The sequence below is a fragment of the Zosterops lateralis genome (assembly GCF_965231275.1).
Source record: "Zosterops lateralis genome assembly, chromosome: 32".
NCBI lineage: Eukaryota > Metazoa > Chordata > Aves > Passeriformes > Zosteropidae > Zosterops > Zosterops lateralis.
In genome coordinates, this window is record NC_139792.1 from 4,293,863 (window position 1) to 4,315,093 (window position 21,231).

At 53.4% G+C, this 21,231-nt stretch overlaps 1 protein-coding gene across 1 annotated transcript; it reads right to left on the reverse strand.

The window, feature by feature from the left end:
- Positions 1–14,638: 14,638 nt before the first annotated feature.
- On the reverse strand, positions 14,639–15,663 carry LOC310920899 (olfactory receptor 14J1-like; the record flags this gene model as incomplete). Its single annotated transcript, XM_083880961.1, has 1 exon — positions 14,639–15,663. One exon carries the CDS (start codon positions 15,661–15,663, stop codon positions 14,731–14,733), a length of 933 nt encoding a protein of 310 aa, XP_083737087.1. The 3' UTR covers positions 14,639–14,730.
- Between the last annotated feature and the right edge of the window lie 5,568 nt (positions 15,664–21,231).

Below are 21,231 nucleotides of genomic sequence, written 5' to 3' on the forward strand. Positions count from 1 at the left end.
GGTTTATTAGTAACCACACACTCCCGTGTGGTTCCAGTTTCCTTGGCACTCCCAGTATGAGCCAAGTCATTCCCAATTATTCCCCAGTATGGTACAATTTGCCCCCAGCAGGGTCCCAATTGCTTCCAGTTCCTCCTTCTTTTGTCTGTTGTGTTCCCAGTTCTCCCAGTTACCCCTAGAAAACCCCCATCACTCCCAGTATGATGCCAGTCTCTCCCAGCAGGGCCCCAGTCACTCACAATTGGTCCCAGTTCCCACCAGCACATTCCCAGTGGCTCCCAGTGTGGTCCCACTCACCACCTGCATGGTCTCAGGTACTCCCAGTATATCCCAGTTGCCCTTGTAGTCATTGCCAGGCACTCCCAGTTCCCTCAGCATGGTTCAGTTGCCCCCAGTTTTATCCCAGTCCCTGCCAGAACCTCCCAGTTGTCACCAGTATGCATCCTGTCATTCCCAGTTTTTTCCAGTTCCTCCCAGTGTGTGCACAGCTGGTTTCCTGTGTGGCTCTGGTGGCTCCCAGTAACCCCAGTCAGGGTCCCATCACAGAATCACAGAATGTGTAGGTTGGAAGAGACCTTCAAGATCATCGAGTCCAACCCAGCCCCAACACCTCAACTGGATCATGGCATCGAGTGCCACATCCAGTCTCTTCTTAAACACATCCAGGGATGGTGACTCCACCACCTCCCCAGGCAGACTATTCCAGTATTTAATCACTCTTTCTGTGAAAATCTTCTTCCTACTATCCAACCTATATTTCCCTTGTCACAGCTGAAGACTGTGTCCTGTCCTTCTGTCAGTTGCTGCCTGGACAAAGAGACTAACCCCCAGCTGTCTACAACCCCCCTTCAGGAAGTTGTAGAGAGTGATAAGGTCACCTCTGAGTCTCCTTTTCTCCAGGCTAAACAGCCCCAGCTCCCTCAGTCGTTCTTCCTCTGGCTTGTTTTCCAAGCCCCTCACCAGCCTCGTTGCCTCCTCTGGACACGTTCAAGCGTCTCAAGGTCCTTCCTAAAGTGAGGGGCCAGAACTGGACACAGCACTCAAGGTGTGGCCTCACCAGTGCTGAGTCCAGGGGAAGAATGAGCTCCCTGCTCCTGCTGGCCACACCATTCCTGATCCAGGCCAGGGGCCATTGGCCCTCTTGGCCACCTGGGCACACTGCAGGCTCATGTTCAGCCGCTGCTGAGCAGAACCCCCAGGTCCCTTTCTGCCTGGGCACTGTCCAGCCACACCATCCCCAGCCTAGAGCACTGCAGGGGTTATTGTGGCCAAAGTGCAGGACTTGGCACTTGGACTCATTAAACTCCATCTTGTTGCACTCTGCCCACCCATCCAACCATTCCAGGTCTCTCTGCAGAGCCCTCCCACCTGCCAACAGATCAACAAATGTTCCCAGCTTATTGTCATCTATAAATTTACTAATGAAAGACTCAATACCCTCATCCATGTCGTCAATACAAATACTGAACAGAGCTGGCCCCAGCACAGACCCCTGAGGAACACCCCTGGTGACTGTCCCCAGCTGGATGCAGCACCATTCCCCAGCACTCTCTGGGCCTGGCCATGCAGCCAGTTCCTAACCCAGCAAAGAGTGCTCCTGTCCAAGCCCCGGGCTGCCAGCTTATCCAGGAGTGTGCTGTGGGAGACAGTGTCAAAGGCCTTGCTGAAATCCAAACAGACATCCACAGCTCTTCCTGCATCCACCAGGCAGGTCACCTGGTCATCAAAGGAGACCAGGTTGGTCAAACACGACCCACCCCTCCTAAACCCGTGCTGGCTGGCTCTGACACCCTGGCCATCCTGTAGGTGCTGTGTGATGACACTCAATATAAACTGCTCCATTACCTTTACTGGGTACTGAGGTCAGGCTGACTGGGCTATAATTACTGGGATCCTCCTTCCCACCCTTCTTGTGAATGGGTGTCACATTGGCAGCTTCCAGTCACCTGGAACCTCAGCAGTGAGCCAGGACTGTTGGTAAATGATGGAGAGTGGTTTCACAAGCTCATCTGCCAGCTCCCTCATCACCCTGGGGTGGATCCCATCTGGGCCCAGAGATTTATAGTGTCCAAGCATCTCAGCAGATCTCTGACTGCCTCCTCCTGGATAACAGGGGCACCATTCTGCTCCCTGACACCATCTACCAGCCCAGGAGGGCAGTTGTCCCAAAGGCAAGTTGTCTTCCCACTGAAAACTGAGGCAAAGAAGGCCTTAAGCACTTCTGCCTTCTCCTCATCTGCAGTTACTAAGTTCCCTCCCTTACCCAATAGAGAGCAAAGGTTGGCCTTGCCTTTCCTTTTACCATCAATGTATTTATAGAAACATTTTGTATTGTCCATTACAGAAGCCGCCATTTTGAGTTCAAACTGACCTTTGGCCTCCCTGGTTTTTTTCCTACATGCTCTAGCAGCCCCTGAAATACTTCCTGAGAGACCTGGCCCTCCTTCCAAAAATCATAAATCCTCTTTTTATTCCTGAGTTCATCCAAAACCTCTTTGCCCATCCAGGCTGGGCATTTGCCTCGTCGACTCATCTTTCGGCACACGGGGACAGTCTGTTCCTGTGCCCTCAAAATCTCTGTTTTGAAGAACACCCAGCTTTCCTGGACTCCTTTGTTCTTAAGGGCTGCTTCCCAAGGAACTCTCTGAATAAGTCTCCTATATAGGCCAAAGTCTGCCCTCTGGAAATCCAATGAAAGAGTCTTAATGATGTACCTCCTGATTTCACAATTTTTAAGAACTCTGTAATTTCATGATCACTCTGCCCCAGTCGTCCTCCAACCACCACATCTCCCACCAGCCCATCTCTATTTGTGAACAACAGATCCAACATAGTCTCTCCCCTGGTGGGCTCACCTACCAGCTGTGACAAAATGTTATCATCCATGCACTCTAAAAATTTCCTGGACTGCCTCATTTCTGCTGTATTTAGTTCCCAGCAGATGTCTGGCAGGTTGAAGTCACCTACAAGAACAAGGGCTGGTGATCCTGAAACATTCCCCTGCTGCTTATAGAATAAGTTGTCAGCTCTTCCTCCTGGTTGGGTGGATGATAACAGACTCCCAGTAGGATGTCAGCCTTGTTGGCTTTCCCCTTAATTCTCACCCATAGGCATTCAACTGAATCTTCATTAGTTTCAATAACTATGGTGTCAAAAACCTTCTTAATATAAAGGGCCACCCCTGCACCTCTTCTCCCTTTCCTGTCTCTTCTGAAGGGCCTGTAGCCATGGAGTGCAGTGCTCCAGCTGTGTGAGTCATCCCACCACATTTCTGTGATGGTGACTACATCACAGCTTTGCTGTTGCCCCATGACCTCCAGCTCCTCCTCTTGGGTCTGGTGGCTGCCAGTAACCCCCAGGCAGTGTCCATTCACACCCACTCTAATCCCAGTATGATGCCAGTTGCCCCCAGTGTGATCCCAGTCTCTCCCTGTCAATGCCAGCATGACCCCAGTAGCCTCCAGTAGGATCCCCATGACTTCCAGTCTCTCCCAGTATATTCCAGTCACCCCTAGAATGTTCCCAGTCATTCCCAGTTCCTCCCTGTTTGTGTCAGTGTGATTCCAGTCGTTCACAGCCACTCCCAGTCAATCCCAGTATGAGTCCAGTCCCCCTGAGTGTGATCCCAGTCTCACCCAGAGTGGACCCAGCTGCTTCCACTGTGATCCCAGTATGACCCCATTTGCTGCCAGAATACAGAATACAGAATACAGTTGTTCCCAGTTCCTCCCAGTATGATTGAAATTGCCCCCATTTGCCCCTAGAATATTCCCAGTCTCTCTCAGCAGGGACCCAGTCATGTCCAGTAGCCCCAGCATGGATCCATTAACTCCCAGTTGCCCCCAGCATGGTCCCATTTGTCCCGTGCATGATCCCAGCTGTTCCCAGTGTGGTTCCAGTCACTCCAGTACAGTTACAGACACTCCCAGTATATCCCAGTTGCCCTCAGCCTGCTTGTAGTCCTTCCCAGTCACTCCCAGTTGTCCCAGTAAGATTCTGACTGCCTCAGAATGATCCCAGTCTTTCCCAGTTACTCCCAGTTGCCTCCAGCATGTTCCAAATTTCTGTCAATTGCCCCAAGTGTGTTCCCAGTTGCTCCCAGTATGATTCCAGTTTCCCCAGTTGTGGTCTCATTCCCCTCAGCATGGTTCCAGTACCTTTCAGTTGATCCCAGCTGCTCCCAATGTATCCACATTTTCCTCCCAACATGGGCCCAGCAGCTCCCAGTAATCCCCAGTCAGGATCCATTCACACCTGCTGTAATCCCAGTGGCTCCCAGGATGATCCCAGTAGGACCCGTAGTCACTCCTGGTGTGGTTCCAGTCACTTCCAGGATGATCCCAGTCACTCCCACTGCAATCCCAGTCACTCCCAGTATGAGCTGTTGCACCCAGTCACCCCCAGTATGACCCCAGTGTGGTTCCAGTGACCCCCAGTATGACCTCAGTCACTCCCAGATACTCCCATTATTATTGCAGCCATGCCCTGAGTGACTCCCTGTCTCTCCCACTGTGGGCCCAGTTGCTTCCAATTGCCCCTAGTGTAGTCCCAGTCACTCCATAGATGATCCCAATCCCTCCCAGCATAGTCCCAGTCATGCCCAGTTGCCCCCAGTGTGATCCCAGTTCTCCCCAGTGTGGTTCCAGCTGTTCTCAGTGTGGTTTCAGTCCCCCCATTATGGTCACAGACAGTCCCAGTATATCCCAGTTGCCCTCAGCATGCTTGTAGTCATTCCCAGTCACTCCCAGTTGCCCCAGTAATGTTCCAGTTACCCCAGTACAAACCAGACCCTCCCAGTGATGTCACTCCTGGGATCCCCCACCCCTCTCTGCCTTCCCCCCATCCCAGATCTCCCGAGAGGAGCCCCAAGGGCTGGAAGTGCCCAGCCAGGGTCCCCAGCAAGGCCCAGTTTGGATGTGCAGCCCCCAGTTTTCCCAGTTTCACTCTCCTTTTCCCTGGGCCGGGTTCCCCCCGGCTCCAGCGGGTGGGAGCAGCCGAGAGCCCCACGCTGCCCATCCCGACCTGTCCCGGCTCCATCCCCGCTCCTCCCGCGGGCTGCCAGGGCTTGGGGAATGGGGCACCCGGGGTGTGCCTGCTCCTGGGGGAGGAGGAGGAGGGCTGGGACAGGAGGGGTGGGGAAGGGGAGAGAGAACGGATGGAAGTAGGAGAAGGAGGTGGGGTTAGCCATGTGGAGGAGGAGGGATGGAAGAGGAGGGGCAGGGGAAAGAATAAGAGGAAGGACAAAGGAAGATCCAGGAAAGGAGAAGCAACCACGAGGTTGAGCACTCCCTGAATTCACAGCCCCCCACCCATAAGATCATCACCCCCCATCCCACAGGTGACCAGGGAGGGGGAGCTGGGCCCAGATATCCTGGGGGTTCCCTGGGTTGGGTTTTTTGGGACGGGATATCTGGAGAATGAAGAACTCCAAATCTGAGTGGAAAATGCCCCTTGGGGGGACATTGGGGGGTCCCAGTGGCAGCTGCTGGCAGAGGCAGCCTGGAGGAGCAGAGCCCTGTGTCCCCCAGGAGCCCAAAGTGGGGAGCCCAGAGAGGGGGGAGCGCCGTGATTGGTGGGACCCTCAACAGCCTGGAGAGGGGCAGGGGGGACTCCTTGGACCCCCTGGACCCCAAAGCAGAGAATGAGGGGAGAAGAGAACTTGGGATCCCAAAAACCTCCAGCATCCCTGTGAGGAGATGGAAAAGGGGGGAACTTCTCATATTCCTGGGACTCCCAGCAGACTGGGGAGGGCAGGGACCGAGTAGACGGGCGACCCCCAGTTCAAGTGTGACCCCCAGCAGCTGGGACAGAGGGGAATGACCGAACACCAAAGGGGAGAGACCCGAGACAGGGAACTGCTGGGAGGCATTTTCAGGGCTGAATGTTGATGTATCAGAGGTTTCTCTGGACCCCAAATGGGCAGGGACCTCAAGAGGTGGACTTGGGCAAAACCTTAAACTCAATGTGCTGATCCCTTGTTTTTACCCCAAATCAGGACCTCCCATTCCAAACCATTGGCCAAGTGGAGGAGGAGGCTGCAAGGAAGAGGAAGATGCCCCAGGACAGCCAGGCAGGTGAGGAGGAAGTCAGTGCCCCTTTCCCCCTCTCTCCTGCTCCATCTCCCAGCCCAGCACGGCCCCCAGCTGCAGGACAACCCCTCTGCCAACACTGTCCTGCTGGGGATGGACTGAGGGGATCTCCTTCTCCTTCCCTCTGGCACCGAGGTAAATCCCATCCTCTCCTTGTCCTTCCTCCCCCAGACAAGAAGCTGAGAATGGAGATCAGGAAGGACAAATCCCCACAGCAGAACCTCATGGAAGAGGCTGTTTTGAGTGGCTCCACTGTACAGGAATCCAATGGGGAAGAAAAGCCCCGAAGATCCCTTAGGAGGAGGGGCTCCAAACCCATCCCAGGGGGCTCTGAGGAGGAAAGATCCACCCAGTTCCAGGAAGGTGGACAGAGCTTCAGCCGGGGCTCTGAGCTGGTCCATGAGCAGCTTCATGATGAGGAGAAGCCCCACAAGTGCTTGGAGTGTGAGAAGAGCTTCAGCCGGAGAGACCACCTGATCAGCCACCAGCGCATTCACACTGATGAGAGGCCCTTCCGCTGCCCCGACTGCAGGAAGGGCTTCAAGGACAACTCCACCCTCATCAAGCACTGGCGCATCCACACTGGGGAGAGGCCCCACGAGTGTGGCGAATGTAGGATGAGCTTCAGTGACAGATCCAACCTGATCCGCCACCAGAGGATCCACACCAGGGAACGGCCCTACCAGTGTGAGCAGTGTGGGAAGAGCTTCAGCCGCAGATCCACCTTGATCTGCCACCAGAACACCCACACTGAGGAAAGGCCATACAAGTGTGGGGAATGTGGGAAGGGCTTCAACCAGAGGGGCCACCTGATCATCCACCAAATGAGCCACACTGGGGAGAGGCCCTATGAGTGTTCTGAGTGTGGGAAGAGGTTTAAGACCAGCTCAGATCTCCTCCTGCACCAGCGGATTCACACTGATGAGAGACCCTTCCACTGCCCCGACTGCAGGAAGGGCTTCAAGCACAACTCCCACCTCATCAGGCACCGGCGCATCCACACTGGGGAGAGGCCCTACCAGTGTCCCCAGTGTGGGAAGAGCTTCACCCAGAGCTCTACCTTGACCCAACACCAACGGAGGCATCGGTGAGGGAACCCCTGTGAGTGCCTCGACTGTGAGAAGAACTTCATGTGAGTCTCCAACTCCATCCCCCATTGCAGGACCCACGTTGGGCAGGGCCCTGTTGACCCACATTTCCCATGATCTGCACTGGGGGAACACTGGGCTGGTGTTTTGGTGTATTCCTTTCGTTAATTATTCCACCTTATGTTGCTGGTTTTACCCAAGTTAACTCCCTCCCCACCAGTTGTTTGTCACTCCTTGTACCTGCCCCTTGCCTCACCTACAGGATGTCAATACTTGTCTGTCCCTGCCCTCAGTTCTGGAAGATTCCATGTTCTTTGCCATACCAATGGTTTCCTTAAGTTGTGTCTTCCCCTGGTTACTCCATTGGTTGTTGTTCTGTAAGTCCCTCCCTGTGACCCTCCCCAGGTTATGCCCTATTGCTTGGATATCTGTTGCCTCCCTCAGTTCCTCCCCTGTTTGTAAGTGGATGCACAGCCATATTCTTTGTCTTTCATCCCTGACACTTTCAAGGAATAAATCACCTTGGAAATCATACGAAGCATCCCTCTTTTCCCCTGCCTGCATTCCACGGTGTTGCAGACCCCCAGTGCTGTAGAGAGCAGGCCCTGCTCTGCTGCCCCCCAGGTCATTCCTGACTGGGGGCAGCCACTCTTGGCGCTGGTGCCTGGGAGCTGGTCGGGCTGAAGAGAAACTCCAGCACTGCGGCAGGCTGGTGCTCCTTTTGTTTGCAGGTCCCTAATAAATATTCTTTTGATTCATCTTCATCCCTTGAAACTAGACAAAATTGGAGTAAAACCCAACAAATTCATCAAAGGCACCTAAAGCCTCATTTTTCACTAGTGCTTCGATGGAATCTGGGATTCAGGGAGATACTTGGGAGGATTTGGGCATTTTGGGGGTATTTGTTGTGGTTGTCTTCATTTCTTGGTGCTCAAAGAGACAAGAAAGTTTGTTGACTCACCTCAAAACCTCTCAATGCCACTGGAAACTACTTAATCCCACCCCAAAATTACTTGATTCCACAGCCCCTCAGGGTGGGATTGGAGTGGAAGGTGATTGGGCAAAGTGGGATGCAAATAGGGAGGGGTGAAGTGGATATTGGGTGGGGTGGGATGGGTGGGATAGGGATTGGGAGGTGCAAAATGGAGGAAATAGGGCTTGGAAAGAGGGTCTTGATGCCCAGCATGGGTTGGGATGGGTTTGGGTTAAGACTGGGGAGGTGGGGTGGGGTCTGGAATGAGACAGCCAAAGTTCAGGGATGATGAAAGGAGGAGGAACCGATTACTGAGGGGTTTTGCATATTCCATACTCCATGGAGTATCCCATGTTTCTGAGGCACTTGTGGGGCACTCCCAAACTCTTGGTGGGTCTTCTTAGAGCAGCTCCCTGCAGCCCCATTGCCAGGGGTGGTTGCCTTGGGCACCAGCTCAGAGCTGTAGCCACAGTCCGTTGCCTCGGTGCTGGAGAGCAGAGAAATGATGAATGGCCCCAGACATCTCCAGGGTGTGTTTGGGGGCCAGGGCAAGTTCTGTGTAGGTGAGGCAGACACTGCCCCAGCCCCAGCCACTGCAGCCTCTGCTCCAGCCCCAAAGTGGCTGCCAAGCCCCTGGCACCCCAAAAACCCCACCTGTGAGAGGGACCAGAGCAGGTGAGGCTGTGACACGGGTGTGACACTGACACGTCCCACAGCCCTGGAGCTCCCAGCAGCTGAGATGGTGCTGGATCCAAGGGGGACTGTGGATCTCTCTCTCCCTCTCTCTCTTCTCCTGACTTCCTCTTCTCAAAATCTGGAGAACTGTAAGTTGGACAGGTCAGAGTTTTCTCAGTCAGTGCTTTGTGAAGTGATATACTGGAATTCCATGGTGCTTTAAGATTTCTCATGTAGCTCATTCTCTGAAATTTGCAAGTTAAAAGTTTGTTCTCCACCCTGGTGAGAAGTTTGTGGTTTTCTCCCATGTGCCCCCTGAGGGGATCGAGGTACCTCAAGTCCCTTTCCAACAGCGGCCGAGCCAGCTTGGGGCACAGCAGCAGGAACTGCAGTGCTGAGCAAGGCCTGGCTTGGCTGGAGGGAGCAGAAAGGCCAAGCCCTGAGCCCAGGCCTGGCACAGCAGGGCCTGTCCCTCCCGGGTGCCTCGGGGCTCTTTGTGGGCCAGTGGGATGGCAGGGGCAGCAAGGACAAATGTCATCAAACTGCAAGCCCTGCCAGCCTCCTCAGGGAGGGGCCAGGGAGGAGCAAAGTGCCGGCCCTGAAAGGAAAGTTCCTCCTGTGGGGCCTCCAGAGGCGCTGCCAGAGCCCAGGGGACAAAGGCCTGGGTGCCTGTGGCCCTGCCAGCCCTGCCCAGCCCTTGGCCATGTGTCCTGCAGGCTGTGCCCCCTGTGCGTGCTGCTGCTGTGCCCTGGCCGGCTGCAGACGTCCATCTCGCTGTCCCCCCCAGCATTTCCCAGCCCAGCATTTCTGTGCCCTCCCTGGGCTCCCTGCACCCAGCGCTGCCGGCTCCTGGCACACAGAGCCAGGCCAGGAGCCCACCCTGCCAAGGGCCTTTGGAGCAGCCTGGTGCCTGCCATGGCTCCTGACCTCAGCAGCTGCTCCTGGGGTGCTTCCATGGAACCCGAGCACAGCAATGCTGCTGGGCATTGGCCCTGCTCAGGCTCACACACTGTCAGGGCACATTCCCTGCCTGGAGGATTCGTGCCTGACCCAAGCCCTGCACTTGTGGCTCCAGCATTGCTTTCCAACAAGAACAGGGGAAGGCAAACTGTGTGTAGCTCATGGTATTTTACAGTATCTAAAACTGGCTAAGTCATTGGTCTTAGAGGTGAGATCCATTTGGAATGAATGGGATGGAGAGTAGGACAACATGGAAAAGGGGAGCATAGAAATCAATAGCAGAAAACATCTTGGATTGTTTCTTTCCATTTTCATTTCCCTTCTGGAAAGCTGTTTCAGGTTTCCAGGAATCTTCTCCACAGTCGTGTCTGCTCTTTTCAAAAACCTTTCCTGGAGAATGAGGTCAAACTTTTGTCACAAGATGTGCCACCAACTGCAGCTTCTCTTGGCTTTCCACACTGTGTGTGCAGCACAACCCTTGCAGCAAAGCAGGTCAAATGTTTGGAAAACGTGACAACTTGTCCTTTCTTTTCCTTGTGGACTGGGGCGTTGCTCCATTAGTTAGGTTTTCATTGTTACTGTTCTACCCTAAGAAAACATGACAGGGTATCTGGAGTTGTTAGAGAATACAGCCTGGCTGAATGCAGAGAAAGAATCTCCAGAGGCTGCAGCCAGGATTGGAGAGTTGTGTGATAATCATTCCAACATCCCCATGGACACCTGGAAAGTGATCTAGAACATGAAAATTGGCTGACAGAGGGAGATTGTTTCTGTGTTCAGCTTAGATGATTCTACATCTCATGCATTGATCTAAATCAAGAGCACAATCAGTTCATGATAAGCACCAGAAAAAGCTGAACCTCTCCGAAGAGATGACTGAAAGAATCTGAAAAGGAGAAATTCAAAAGGAGAATGACTCAGTGAACTTTGTCTGGAAGAGGGGTAATTTTTTTCTAATAATTTCTAATCCATTTCCTCTGCTGTTGTCTTTCTGAAAAAGACCATTTTCATCCCAGATGCCTCATGAAATGAGAAGCCTGAGCTTGTGGAAGTGCCTGAAAGATGCCCTGTTCCTCTGCAGGGACACTCAGGCTGAAACAGGAGCCTGAGCCCTGTCTTGGGAAGGCTCCTGGGAGCTGGAATTGGTGGCGTGCTGGGAGAGGAGGAGCAGGGGGAGAAGGATGGGCGCTGCTGTGTGGCAGGAGCAGGAGGTTTGGGCCGCAGGACATTCCGCCTGCGCCGCTGCCCCGCAATGGGCGGCCGTGCCCGGGGCTCTGGGCCTGGCCCCGCCTGTGCTGAGCTCCCGACACTGCGGGAGCTGCCCGGGCTGGGCTCAGGTTCCCGCTGGCCCTGGGCAGCAGGCTGGGCTCCAGCTGGGATCAGCAGCAGCTGCAAATACCTCTGCCCATCTCCACTTGCTGCTGCTGCTGCTCGGAGGAAGCAATGAAGGGAGTCGAGAAGATCTGGTTTCTCTTTCTCCTGGTGGATTTTTTTCATTTTATTTGTCACTGCAGAGGCAATTTCTGTGATGGCCTCTGCCAGTTGATTCTATTTCAGCAGCAGCAGCAGCAACAGGGCTGTGTTTGAGTGCTGCAAATGTGGCCTGTGTGGCTTTAAATCTCCTCAACTTTGTGTTCAGGGACTTGTGAACATTTGGAGATCTGCTACTCATGATGCCAGAGTTTCCTATCATAAAAGCACCTCTGGGTGGCACTGATCAAAAAAGGAAATTGCAGTTTTACTGATAAAATTCAAGTGGCCACCAGAAGAGGGACAAGAGCAGCCATGATCTACAATTGCCAAGGCAAAGGCAGCAGCATCTCCTGCTGTCACCTCAGGGGGAGTAAAACAGTGCTGAAAAGAGCGCTGGAAGCCGATCCTTTCTTTCTCTGCAGGCTGGGTCAGGGCAGCACAGGCGGGCCCTGAGCAATCAGGGCTGTTGGTGGGTGATTGTTGCTCTAGTGCCGAATTGAGGTGGACAAAGGCCTTGGAAGGCGAGGCAGGAGCAGGTGGGAAGGGGCCGGTGCTGCTGCTGCTCCTGCCCGGGAGCCCCGGCTGGGCCGGGCCGGCGCCCGCTGCGCTGCGGCTCCTGCTGCTGCCAGAGCCGGGCGGGACTCGGGGACAGGGAATGGACACGGGGGGACACCAAAGGCCTGCGGGGCTGCGGGGATGTTGGCGCTGGGGCCAGCGCCAGCACAGAGCTTCAGCCGCAATGAACCCAGAGGGAAAGGCTGGGGAAAGGCTCCATTGCAGCCTTTCTTTCCTCAGGGCTGGGAAGGGACCGAAATGAAAGGAGAACAAGCAGGGCCCGACCCCTCCTCCTTTGGGAGGAGCCCCATGCCTGGGGGCTGTGAGATGCCATGAGGGTCTGTGAGGGGTCATGAGGGGCCAGGAGAGGTTCTATGGGGCCGTGAAGGGCTGTGAGGGGCCATGAGGAGCCTCAGCCCTGGCAGGAGGGGGGTCCCACCATGTCCCCAGGGCAGGGCAGCCCTGAGGGGCCGCCAGTGCAGACGTGGCAGCAGAGCGGGCTTGGGGCACCTCCGGGAGGGGATGAGACCCTTCCCCAGCTCCAAACCACACCAAACCCACCATTAACAGGATTCTCCATCTTTAGAATCCACTGGCTACTCGGAGTTCACTCTACAGTTTAATCTTGGTGGGAAAACCAAGGGAATTTTCCCAGTGAGTGACATCCAGCCATTGTTAATAATGTCTAAGATTTAAAAGTCTTACCAATGAAAAGTAATACTAATGAATAATAAGAACAAGAACAAGAAATAAATCCCCAAATCCCAACACCCACCACCACACCAAAATGACAAACCTCATTTTTCTTTACCATCACAGGTTCCATGTAAACAAAATCCTATTAACTTTCTCCACCTCACATCTTCCCCACCAGATAAATGAGGCTATTTGCAGGGTTTAATACAAGTCACAATTGAGACCTGGAGGGAAGAACAGGGAGACACTACCAATTTCCATGTCAAACCCAGCAGGCCAACTCCAAAGTGGAGAGAATAAAATGGAATGGGGACAGGAGCTGGTCAGATGTTCCTCTAAAGGATCCCAAAATCACCTCCAAGTGAACAGGAGGGGAAAATAAATCCCTATAAACCACCGTGTGTGTTCAGGGACTCAGCTGTGAGGAGCTGGACACAGACAGAGGCATCTGAAACAATCTCGGGGTTTATGGTTTCTTTCTTCCTGAGATTCCAAGGCTGGTGGTTCGTGTGGGTCCGAGGGAGTGTTTTTCCCTCCTGACCTCTGAAGGCTTTGAGTCTGAGTCTGTGCTGAGCTTGGTGTGACGCAAGAATGATGAGGAGTCTCAAGGTCTTGGTTTTCTTGGTTTCTCACGTTGTTTATTAATTCTTATCTTACAAATTCTCTGTGTCCGGCCAAGATGTTCACAGGAGCTTGGACACGATGTGACTCCCTCTGTGATGGGAGGTTGCTCTGCCTTTATACAGATAACTACATGGTTATTATTTATTATTTCATAAAAATGCCCATCACCTATACTAACAGAATCATTTCTACTTTGACCCAATCCACTGATACTACTTTGTGCCCACGTCACTGCAGAAGATGGATGCCAAGGGAGAAGAAGAAGAACCCAGGGAAGCGCCCTAAAATCGCCATTTTGTCCCTTTGCATCTACATCCTAAAAATCCCAAAACTACAAAATCTTCTACACGCTGATAACTACACTATTGTCTGTCATACATTTGTGACTTGCAATTCTTCTTTGTGTTTGATGTTTTCCACATGGACCAAAATCAAAGACTGTGTCTTCCTGGGCTCTGTGCCAGGCAAACCCCCTGCACAGACCCCAGACCCACTTTTTGGGGTCCCAGGCCTCTCCACCGAGGTCTGTGACCATCCAGGGTGCCCAGAGGGATGCCCTGGACTCCAACAGTTGACTCCAACAGAGGCCATGACAAAGCTGAGTGGTTTCCCTGCTGTGGCCAGGCCCTTCCTGGCCCCAGGGGCTGATGGCATTTGTGCTCCCTCAGGTTCATCTCCCCACACCAACAGCATGGGGGTGCTGAGGCCTGCTCTGGGCAGTGCAAACAGGGGCTCCTGAGGCAGCGCTGCCGTGTCTGTGCCTGCAAGGATGCGGCCCCTGTGTGAGCTGGGGGAGAGGCCAGGGCTGCCCAGGGGCGATGTTGTTGGCAGGGGCATGAGGACGCTCTGGGACGCTGCCCTGGGGTGTCCAGCGCAGTGGGGATGGATCAGCCCCTGCTCTGCTGCTCCTTCCCGTCTCCCCCAGGGCCCTTGCAGAGCCCCAGCCCTGCTGTTTGCCCCCAGCCTGCCCAGGGCCAGCCTGGGGCTGCTCCCGGGGCTTTTCTGTGCTGAGCATTGGCCTGGGCGTGTTCTGGAGAGAGCCTGGGCAAGGAGCCTGGAGCCCCCAGGCCCTGCCCTGAGGCGTCAGCGCTGCCCCAGCAGTGCCCATGGCCTGTCCCTGCTGCAGCCCCGGCACTGCCACCCCCAGGCCTGTGCCCGGCCCCGAGAGCCCTCAGGCCCTACAGCAACACCAGGGCCAGGAGGGCAGCGGGGCAGGGCCACGGCAGCAGCACTGGCAGCACCAAGGGCTGCTGCTCCTGGGCACAGCTGCTGTGCCAGCCCTGATCTGCCCCCAGCTCTGCACACAGACATTGCTGCTGCAGCTGCACAGAAGGGAGCAAAAGGGGCATCTCTGCAGAAAACTTGCCCAGGAGATCCTTGAGTTACTTTAAAGCCACCAGGAGTGCAGTCCCTCATTGGCATAGTCTGTGGCCACAGGGGAGGTGGAGAGAAACAAAATGAGAAATGGCACAAACAATGAGATTTATTTGTAACAAGATAAAAAGAATAAAACACAGGAGAAACCCTACAACCAAACCAAAATAAAATATCAAATTTGAGTTTTATTACAAGTGATTTACAGAAATTGGCCATTAGTTTAATGTTTCTGAAACCATCCAGTCATCAATTTCCACACTGCAGCCTTGAGCTCCTGGTTCCTCAGGCTGTAGATGAGGGGGTTCAGGGCTGGAGGCACCACTGAGTAAAGAACTGAAAGTGCAGGATCCAGGGATGGGGAGGAGATGGAGGGGGGCTTCAGGTGAGCAAACAGAGCAGTGCTGAGGAACAGGGAGACCACAGCCAGGTGAGGGAGGCAGGTGGAAAAGGCTTTGTGCTGTCCCTGCTCAGAGGGGATCCTCAGCACGGCCCTGAAGATCTGCACATAGGAGAAAACAATGAACACAAAACAGCCAAAAAATGGACAGGCACTAACAGCAATGAGCCCAAGTTCCCTGAGGTTGGAGTGTGAGCAGGAGAGCTTGAGGATCTGGGGGATTTCACAGAAGAACTGTCCTAGGCCATTGCCATGGCACAGGGGCAGGGAGAAAGTATTGGCTGTGTGCAGCAGTGAATAGAGAAAGGCACTGGCCCAGGCAGCTGCTGCCATGTGGGCACAAGCTCTGCTGCCCAGGAGGGTCCCGTAGTGCAGGGGTTTGCAGATGGACACGTAGCAGTCGTAGCACATGATGGTCAAGAGGGAAAACTCTGCTCCAATGAAGAACAGAAAGAAAAAGAGCTGAGCAGCACATGCAGTGTAGGAGATGTTCCTGGTGTCCCAGAGGGAATTGTGCATTGCTTTGGGGACAGTGGTGCAGATGCAACCCAGGTCACTGAGGGCCAGGTGGAGCAGGAAGAAGAACATGGGGCTGTGCAGGTGGTGGCCGCAGGCTGCGGCGCTGATGACGAGGCCTTTGGCCAGGAGGGCAGCCAGGGAGATGCCCAGGAAGAGGCAGAAGTGCAGGAGCTGCAGCTGCCTCGTGTCTGCCAATGCCAGCAGGAGGATGTGGCTGATGGAGCTGCTGTTGGACATTTGCTGTGTGTGGCCCTGGGGACTTGTTCATGGGTAAAGGACAGTGACAAGCTAGCACAGGCTGCTTTGAGCTCAGCCTGTGCCATTTCCTGTAGACTGTCCTGCTGGTTTTGGTATTTTTGGTGCTGACCCTGACTGCTGACAAAACAGCAACACATTCACTTCAGAGCTGGACTGGGTTGATGCACAAGATGGCGGATGGGGCTGAGGCAGACACACACAAGATGGCGGATGGGGTTGAGGCAGACACACACAAGATGGCGGATGGGGCTGAGGCAGACACACACAAGATGGAGGATGGGGCTGAGGCAGACACACACAAGATGGCGGATGGGGCTGAGGCAGACACACACAAGATGGCGGATGGGGCTGAGGCAGACACACACAAGATGGCGGATGGGGGCTGAGGCAGACACACACAAGATGGTGGATGGGGGGGCCGAGGCAGACACACACAAGATGGCGGATGGGGCTGAGGCAGACACACACAAGATGGCGGATGGAGCTGAGGCAGACACACACAAGATGGCGGATGGGGCTGAGGCAGACACACACAAGATGGCGGATGGGGTTGAGGCAGACACACACACAATGGCGGATGGGGCTGAGGCGGGGCCTCCCAGCACGGTCTGCGGCCCCTGCCAGCCCAGCTCCAGCCCCGGAGCCGCGCGGGGCAGGGAGAGTCCTTCCCTTCAGCCCTTTGTTGAACAGGACATTAACAGACACCCGGGAAATGGGCACGGTGTGGCACATTTGCTCTGTGCACACAAACATAGACCAGCCAGTTTGGAATGTCAGCTGGCAGTATTTTGATGCCAAGGCAATTCAAACAGGTGAAAATAGGAAAAAACTCCAGGGACTGAACATTTTAAAATAAAGGCTTTTATTTTTTCTCCAAAAGAGGGCCAAAAGCATTTCCTGAGCAGATGGACTTTGTTTAGCATCAAGAAGCATCACAAGTGGTTTGGTCCAGGCAGGAGTCACAGTGACTGTGAGGGGATGAAAACGGAGATGGATGTGCTTGAGGCGGATGGTGCAGTGGCTGCTCACCCGCAATGTGTATCCCTCAGAGTACCTATTTCTTTAGAACACCATGAAGACTACAGAGAACTGAAATACAAACCAAAACTGCAGCAGGAAGCCCAGTGCACTTTAGGTTGTTCTCCATGAGACTCTCCAAGCTGAGCACGGCCATTCTGTTCAGCAGACGCACAGGCAGGGGCTCCTTGGAGCGCTGCTCTGGCACCTGTTCTTTGGAGTGGGGGATTGCAGGGGAAAACAAGAGAAGCCCATCCACTACTGAAGAGGAGCAGTCACTGACAGGAACCAGTGGGTTAAGAAATGTGAGGGGGAAAAAAGGCAGAAATTGTGAGGTGACAAGTGTGAGAAATGGGAGTGGAAAAAGGAGAGAAGTGTGAGGGAAGAAAAGGGTAGGAAACCTGTGTGGGAAAGGGTGAGAGAACTGAGGTGACAAGTGTGAGAAATGGGAGTGAAAATGGGAGAGGAAGGTGAGAGGAGGAAAAGGCAGGAAATACAATGGGAAAATTCTAAGAAACATGAATGGGAAAGAGTGAGAAACAATGGGGGAAAATAGAGGGAAATGTGAGGGAAAGAGAGTGAGAAACTTTACTGGCAGAGAGAGAGATAAACAGGCAGCAAATGTGAAGGGAACACTGTGAGAATCCTGAGGGGAAAAGAGTGAGAAACCAGAGGGCAGAGACAGACAGAAAACATTAAGGGAAAAAAAGGATGGGAAGTTTGATGGGAAAAGTGTCAGAAAACAGGCGTTAAAAAGGCCGCAAAATGTGAGAGGAAAAGTATAAGGAACATGAGGGGGATAAAAATGATAATATGTGAGGGGAAAAGTGTGAGAAACATCAGGGCAAAAGTGTAAAACTTGAGGAGACAACTTGAAGAAAAATGCCTGAGAAAAGGAGAGAAATATGAGGGAAGAAAAAAAAGCAGGAAACAGTGGGAAGGTGGGGAAATGTGAGAGGTAAAGTGTGAGGAAAAGGAGCTGAAAATGGTGGAGAAAATGAGTAAAACTTGACAGGCAAACATGAGAGGAAAACTGTGAGACTTGAGAGGGCAAAGAGGTGGAAATGTGAGAGGGAAAAGAGCAGGAAATGTGAAGAGAGAAAAGGAGAGAAGGCAGTATTGGCATAAGAGCTGAAATAATTCCTAACACATTCTCCTGTGCATTTGCCCATTGATTGCACAAGCCCAGGGCTTCTCTGTATGTCCGTCTCCACCTGTGCCTTGATTCCTGTTTGGAAGCAGTAGAAGTGGCAGGATGTGCCCAGCAGCAGGAGCTGCTCCAAGCTGGGAAGGCGCCAGGTGGTGCTGATTTCCAGAGGCTTCTGTGTGCCAGGTGAGGCCAAGGCAGGAGGGGGTTGAAAGGTGCTGGTGCTGCTGCTCCTCTATGCCAGAGAGCCCTGGCTGGGCAGGGCACGGCGCCCACTGCACTGCGGGCTCTTTCTCCTGCCACAGCTGGGCACAGCTGGCATCAAATCCCCATGACTTGTGGGGAAACCAAGGGCTTTGTGGAGGCTGCATTGCTCTGCACACACCCAGGCCACCTGCAGCACAGAGCTTTGGCCTCCAAAAAGGTAACCCCGAGGGAAACAGCTGGAAAAGGTTTCATTTTCACCTTGCAATAGAAGCGACTCAAATGAATGTCACCAAGCAGGGCCCAATCCCCGGTGCCAGCTCAGTGGGAGAAAGGAGGCATGACTTTATTTCAGTGCTGGTTGCATGGGGAATCACTTTTCTAACACAGGTGCTACCTCAGAAATCTCACCTGCTAATTTGTAACCATGGAAAGAAGACCTACTCATTACTTTGCTGAAACTCACAGGGTAATCTTCCCTCAAATTAGTTGACATATTTAAATCTCTTCTCAGAAGTTTCTGACAGGAGAGTAGGGCTCTCTTGAGGGTCTCTGATGGTCATTTGGGGAACATCCCATTCCTCCAATTCTCCTCTGATGCTCAAGAGCCTCCTACAGCCACTTTCTTCCCCTACCAGTAGTTTTCCAGCTTCCTTCTTAGGATGACTACTCTATTCTCAAGGCTAAGGCAGCCACTTGCACACATCAGTCACTGTGCTGGGGGAATAGAGGGCTCAACACTGTCTGTTAATGCGAAGGGAATTCATGATTTGTTACAGTTCAACAATTTCTCAACACCTTCCTTCTCTGGGAATTGCTCACAAGCATTTCCTCAATTTACCATGAAAGTGTTTTTGCTTTCTGAAGCCACCTTGTGTCTTTCCTTCAGCAATTCAGAAAGAAAACACAAATTGCCTCTGGAAACCCTTCTGCTCCCTTCCAAATCAGTTCACTGCTCAAGCACAAGGCACAGGCTCATCCCCATTCCCTCAGTGAGATAGGAGGTAATATTTTGCTGCACTTGAGAGGTTATTAAAAAAAGAATGAAAGTTGTTTGTTCTGGGGTTTTCTTAGGGTTTGTATTTGTTCTAGTTATTTTGTTGGGTGTTGCTGTGAGCTGGGAGAGGGGCTAGGGTGAAGACCAAACCAAAAGGAAAGTAGGATAAGAGGGAAGGGGACAGAAAAGGAGGCAGTGGGGAGAGAATATAAGTTCCCTAGTACCCAGCCAAAGGGAAAGGGGACACAGTTCACCCTGGGCTGGGCAAGGCAATAAAAAGCAGCATTCTGTGTGAGTGTGTGTTGTGTGTGTGTTTGGCTCTTGGGAGAGCGAGATACACACCCAGCTTAGGTGAACCCTTACTAAGAAACAGTTCTCTTTTGCTTTGATGACTTTGTCCCCATTTAATTTCATCCAAGAGTTGGCTCCTTTCTAACCCCTCTCTCCCAGCAGCTCAGGGCTGTGTTGCACAGCGCTTGCTGTGTGCCAGAGAGCACAAAGCAGGCTGGGCTGGTGCCCCTGAATATTTCTGCAGAGCACTCTGCATTTCACCCCTTTGCTGTGGCTGAGTGCAGAGCTCCAGGAGTGCAGGCGCTTCCTGGCAGAGCTGTGTGAGGCCCTTTTGTGCTGCAGATGTGACCTGCCAAGCTGTCCCTGCCTCCCACTGGCCTCGGTTCCCCCGGGAGGCAGAAGCGCCGTGCCTGAAGGACGCTGCCCTGTGCTGGAGCCTGCGGAGCAGCCCGGCTCCCTCCCTGTGCCCAGAGTGCTGCACACACTGCTCACCTTTGCCAGGAGTGCCAGGGCAGCCGGCACAAGAGTAGGAATCCTCAGGCAGGCCTGCAGCCCTGGGCTGTGCTGTGCCTTTCTCTCCTCCTGTGCAGACTGCGGGCGGCCAATGCCACCAGTCTGTGCTGTGCCCGGCACGGCTGCGCTTCCCCTCGGGAGCAGCCGGCTGCCAGCTGGGCTCTGAGAGCGCAGCATTCGCCCGGGGCCACCAAGAGGCCCCCAGGGCCGGGCTGCTGCCTCTTGCAGCTCCAAGGGCCTCCTTCCAGCCTGCCCCTGCCCAGGCTCAGGCTGCTCCGGGCTCTGCCAGGGCTCTGCTGGGGCTCCAGCCTGGCCAAGGCGGGGCCTGCTCTCACCTGGCGCCCGCTGACAGCTCTGCACCAGCTCTGTGCCTTTCCCAGCAGCCTCCCTGACCTTTCTGCTTTCTCACTGGGGCAAAATTCTCCTCCAGACACAGAGACTGCACTTAGGGATACAAATCCAAGTGGCAGGAACTCAAATGCTCTCCAGTCAGAGCTCAAGGCCTGCAGATGCACAGGGTGTTTGGGCTGCCCCACTCGTCCTTTGGTTCTGCCTGCAAATGCCACTGCCCTTTCTGCCTCAAACACAAGTGCCACAGCTGGGTAAAACCCAGCCAGTGGGCCACATTCCAAAGGCACTGTGGTCTGGAGAGGATAACTGAAGAAGAGTCTTCACCACTTTCCAACTGCACCAAGGAAGCCCTCAATGTCATTTTCCACCTCTAAGTATGGAAGGAAATGTTGAGCTTTCTGAGAGGCTCAGAAGGAGGGGAATCTTTGCAAGGAGTTGAGATTTCAGAAAATTTATTTGTTTACAATCAGTGCTAATATCCTACGTTACTATCCTATGCAACAATCCAACACTTGAATCCTAACTAAAATTACTAACTACTGTCCTACACTAATCCTCTCTGGACTGGTGATGGAGCAAACAGCTCTAATGTCGGTGTCTCATCCTTCTCTGTGCCTTCCACTCCTTCACGGTCATGATTAGATGCACCAGGCTGGAGGTCGGCTTGGCCAGAGTTACAAATGGATGCTGCACAAAGGAAAAATAAAACAATAATAAGCCAATACTTTCCAAGATTAGAGCCTCAAAGGCAGGGGAATATTTTTTAAATGAAAAGAGAATTGAGTCAGAGTAGGTCTAAGGACCAACAGTGGGGCAAGAATAGCACAGCTTGCTGCAAGAGTTGCTAAGTGCCCCAGCCCTGGAAATATTTCAGGTCTGAGCATCCTGATCTCTTTCAAGATGCCCCTGCTCACTGCAGGGCACTTGGACCAGATGAGCTTTCCAGGTCCCTGCCAGCCCAGCCCAGTCTAGGACTCCTGCCTGTTTCCATTTGAACAGCACCAAGAGTGGAGGTGAGGAGGAGGGG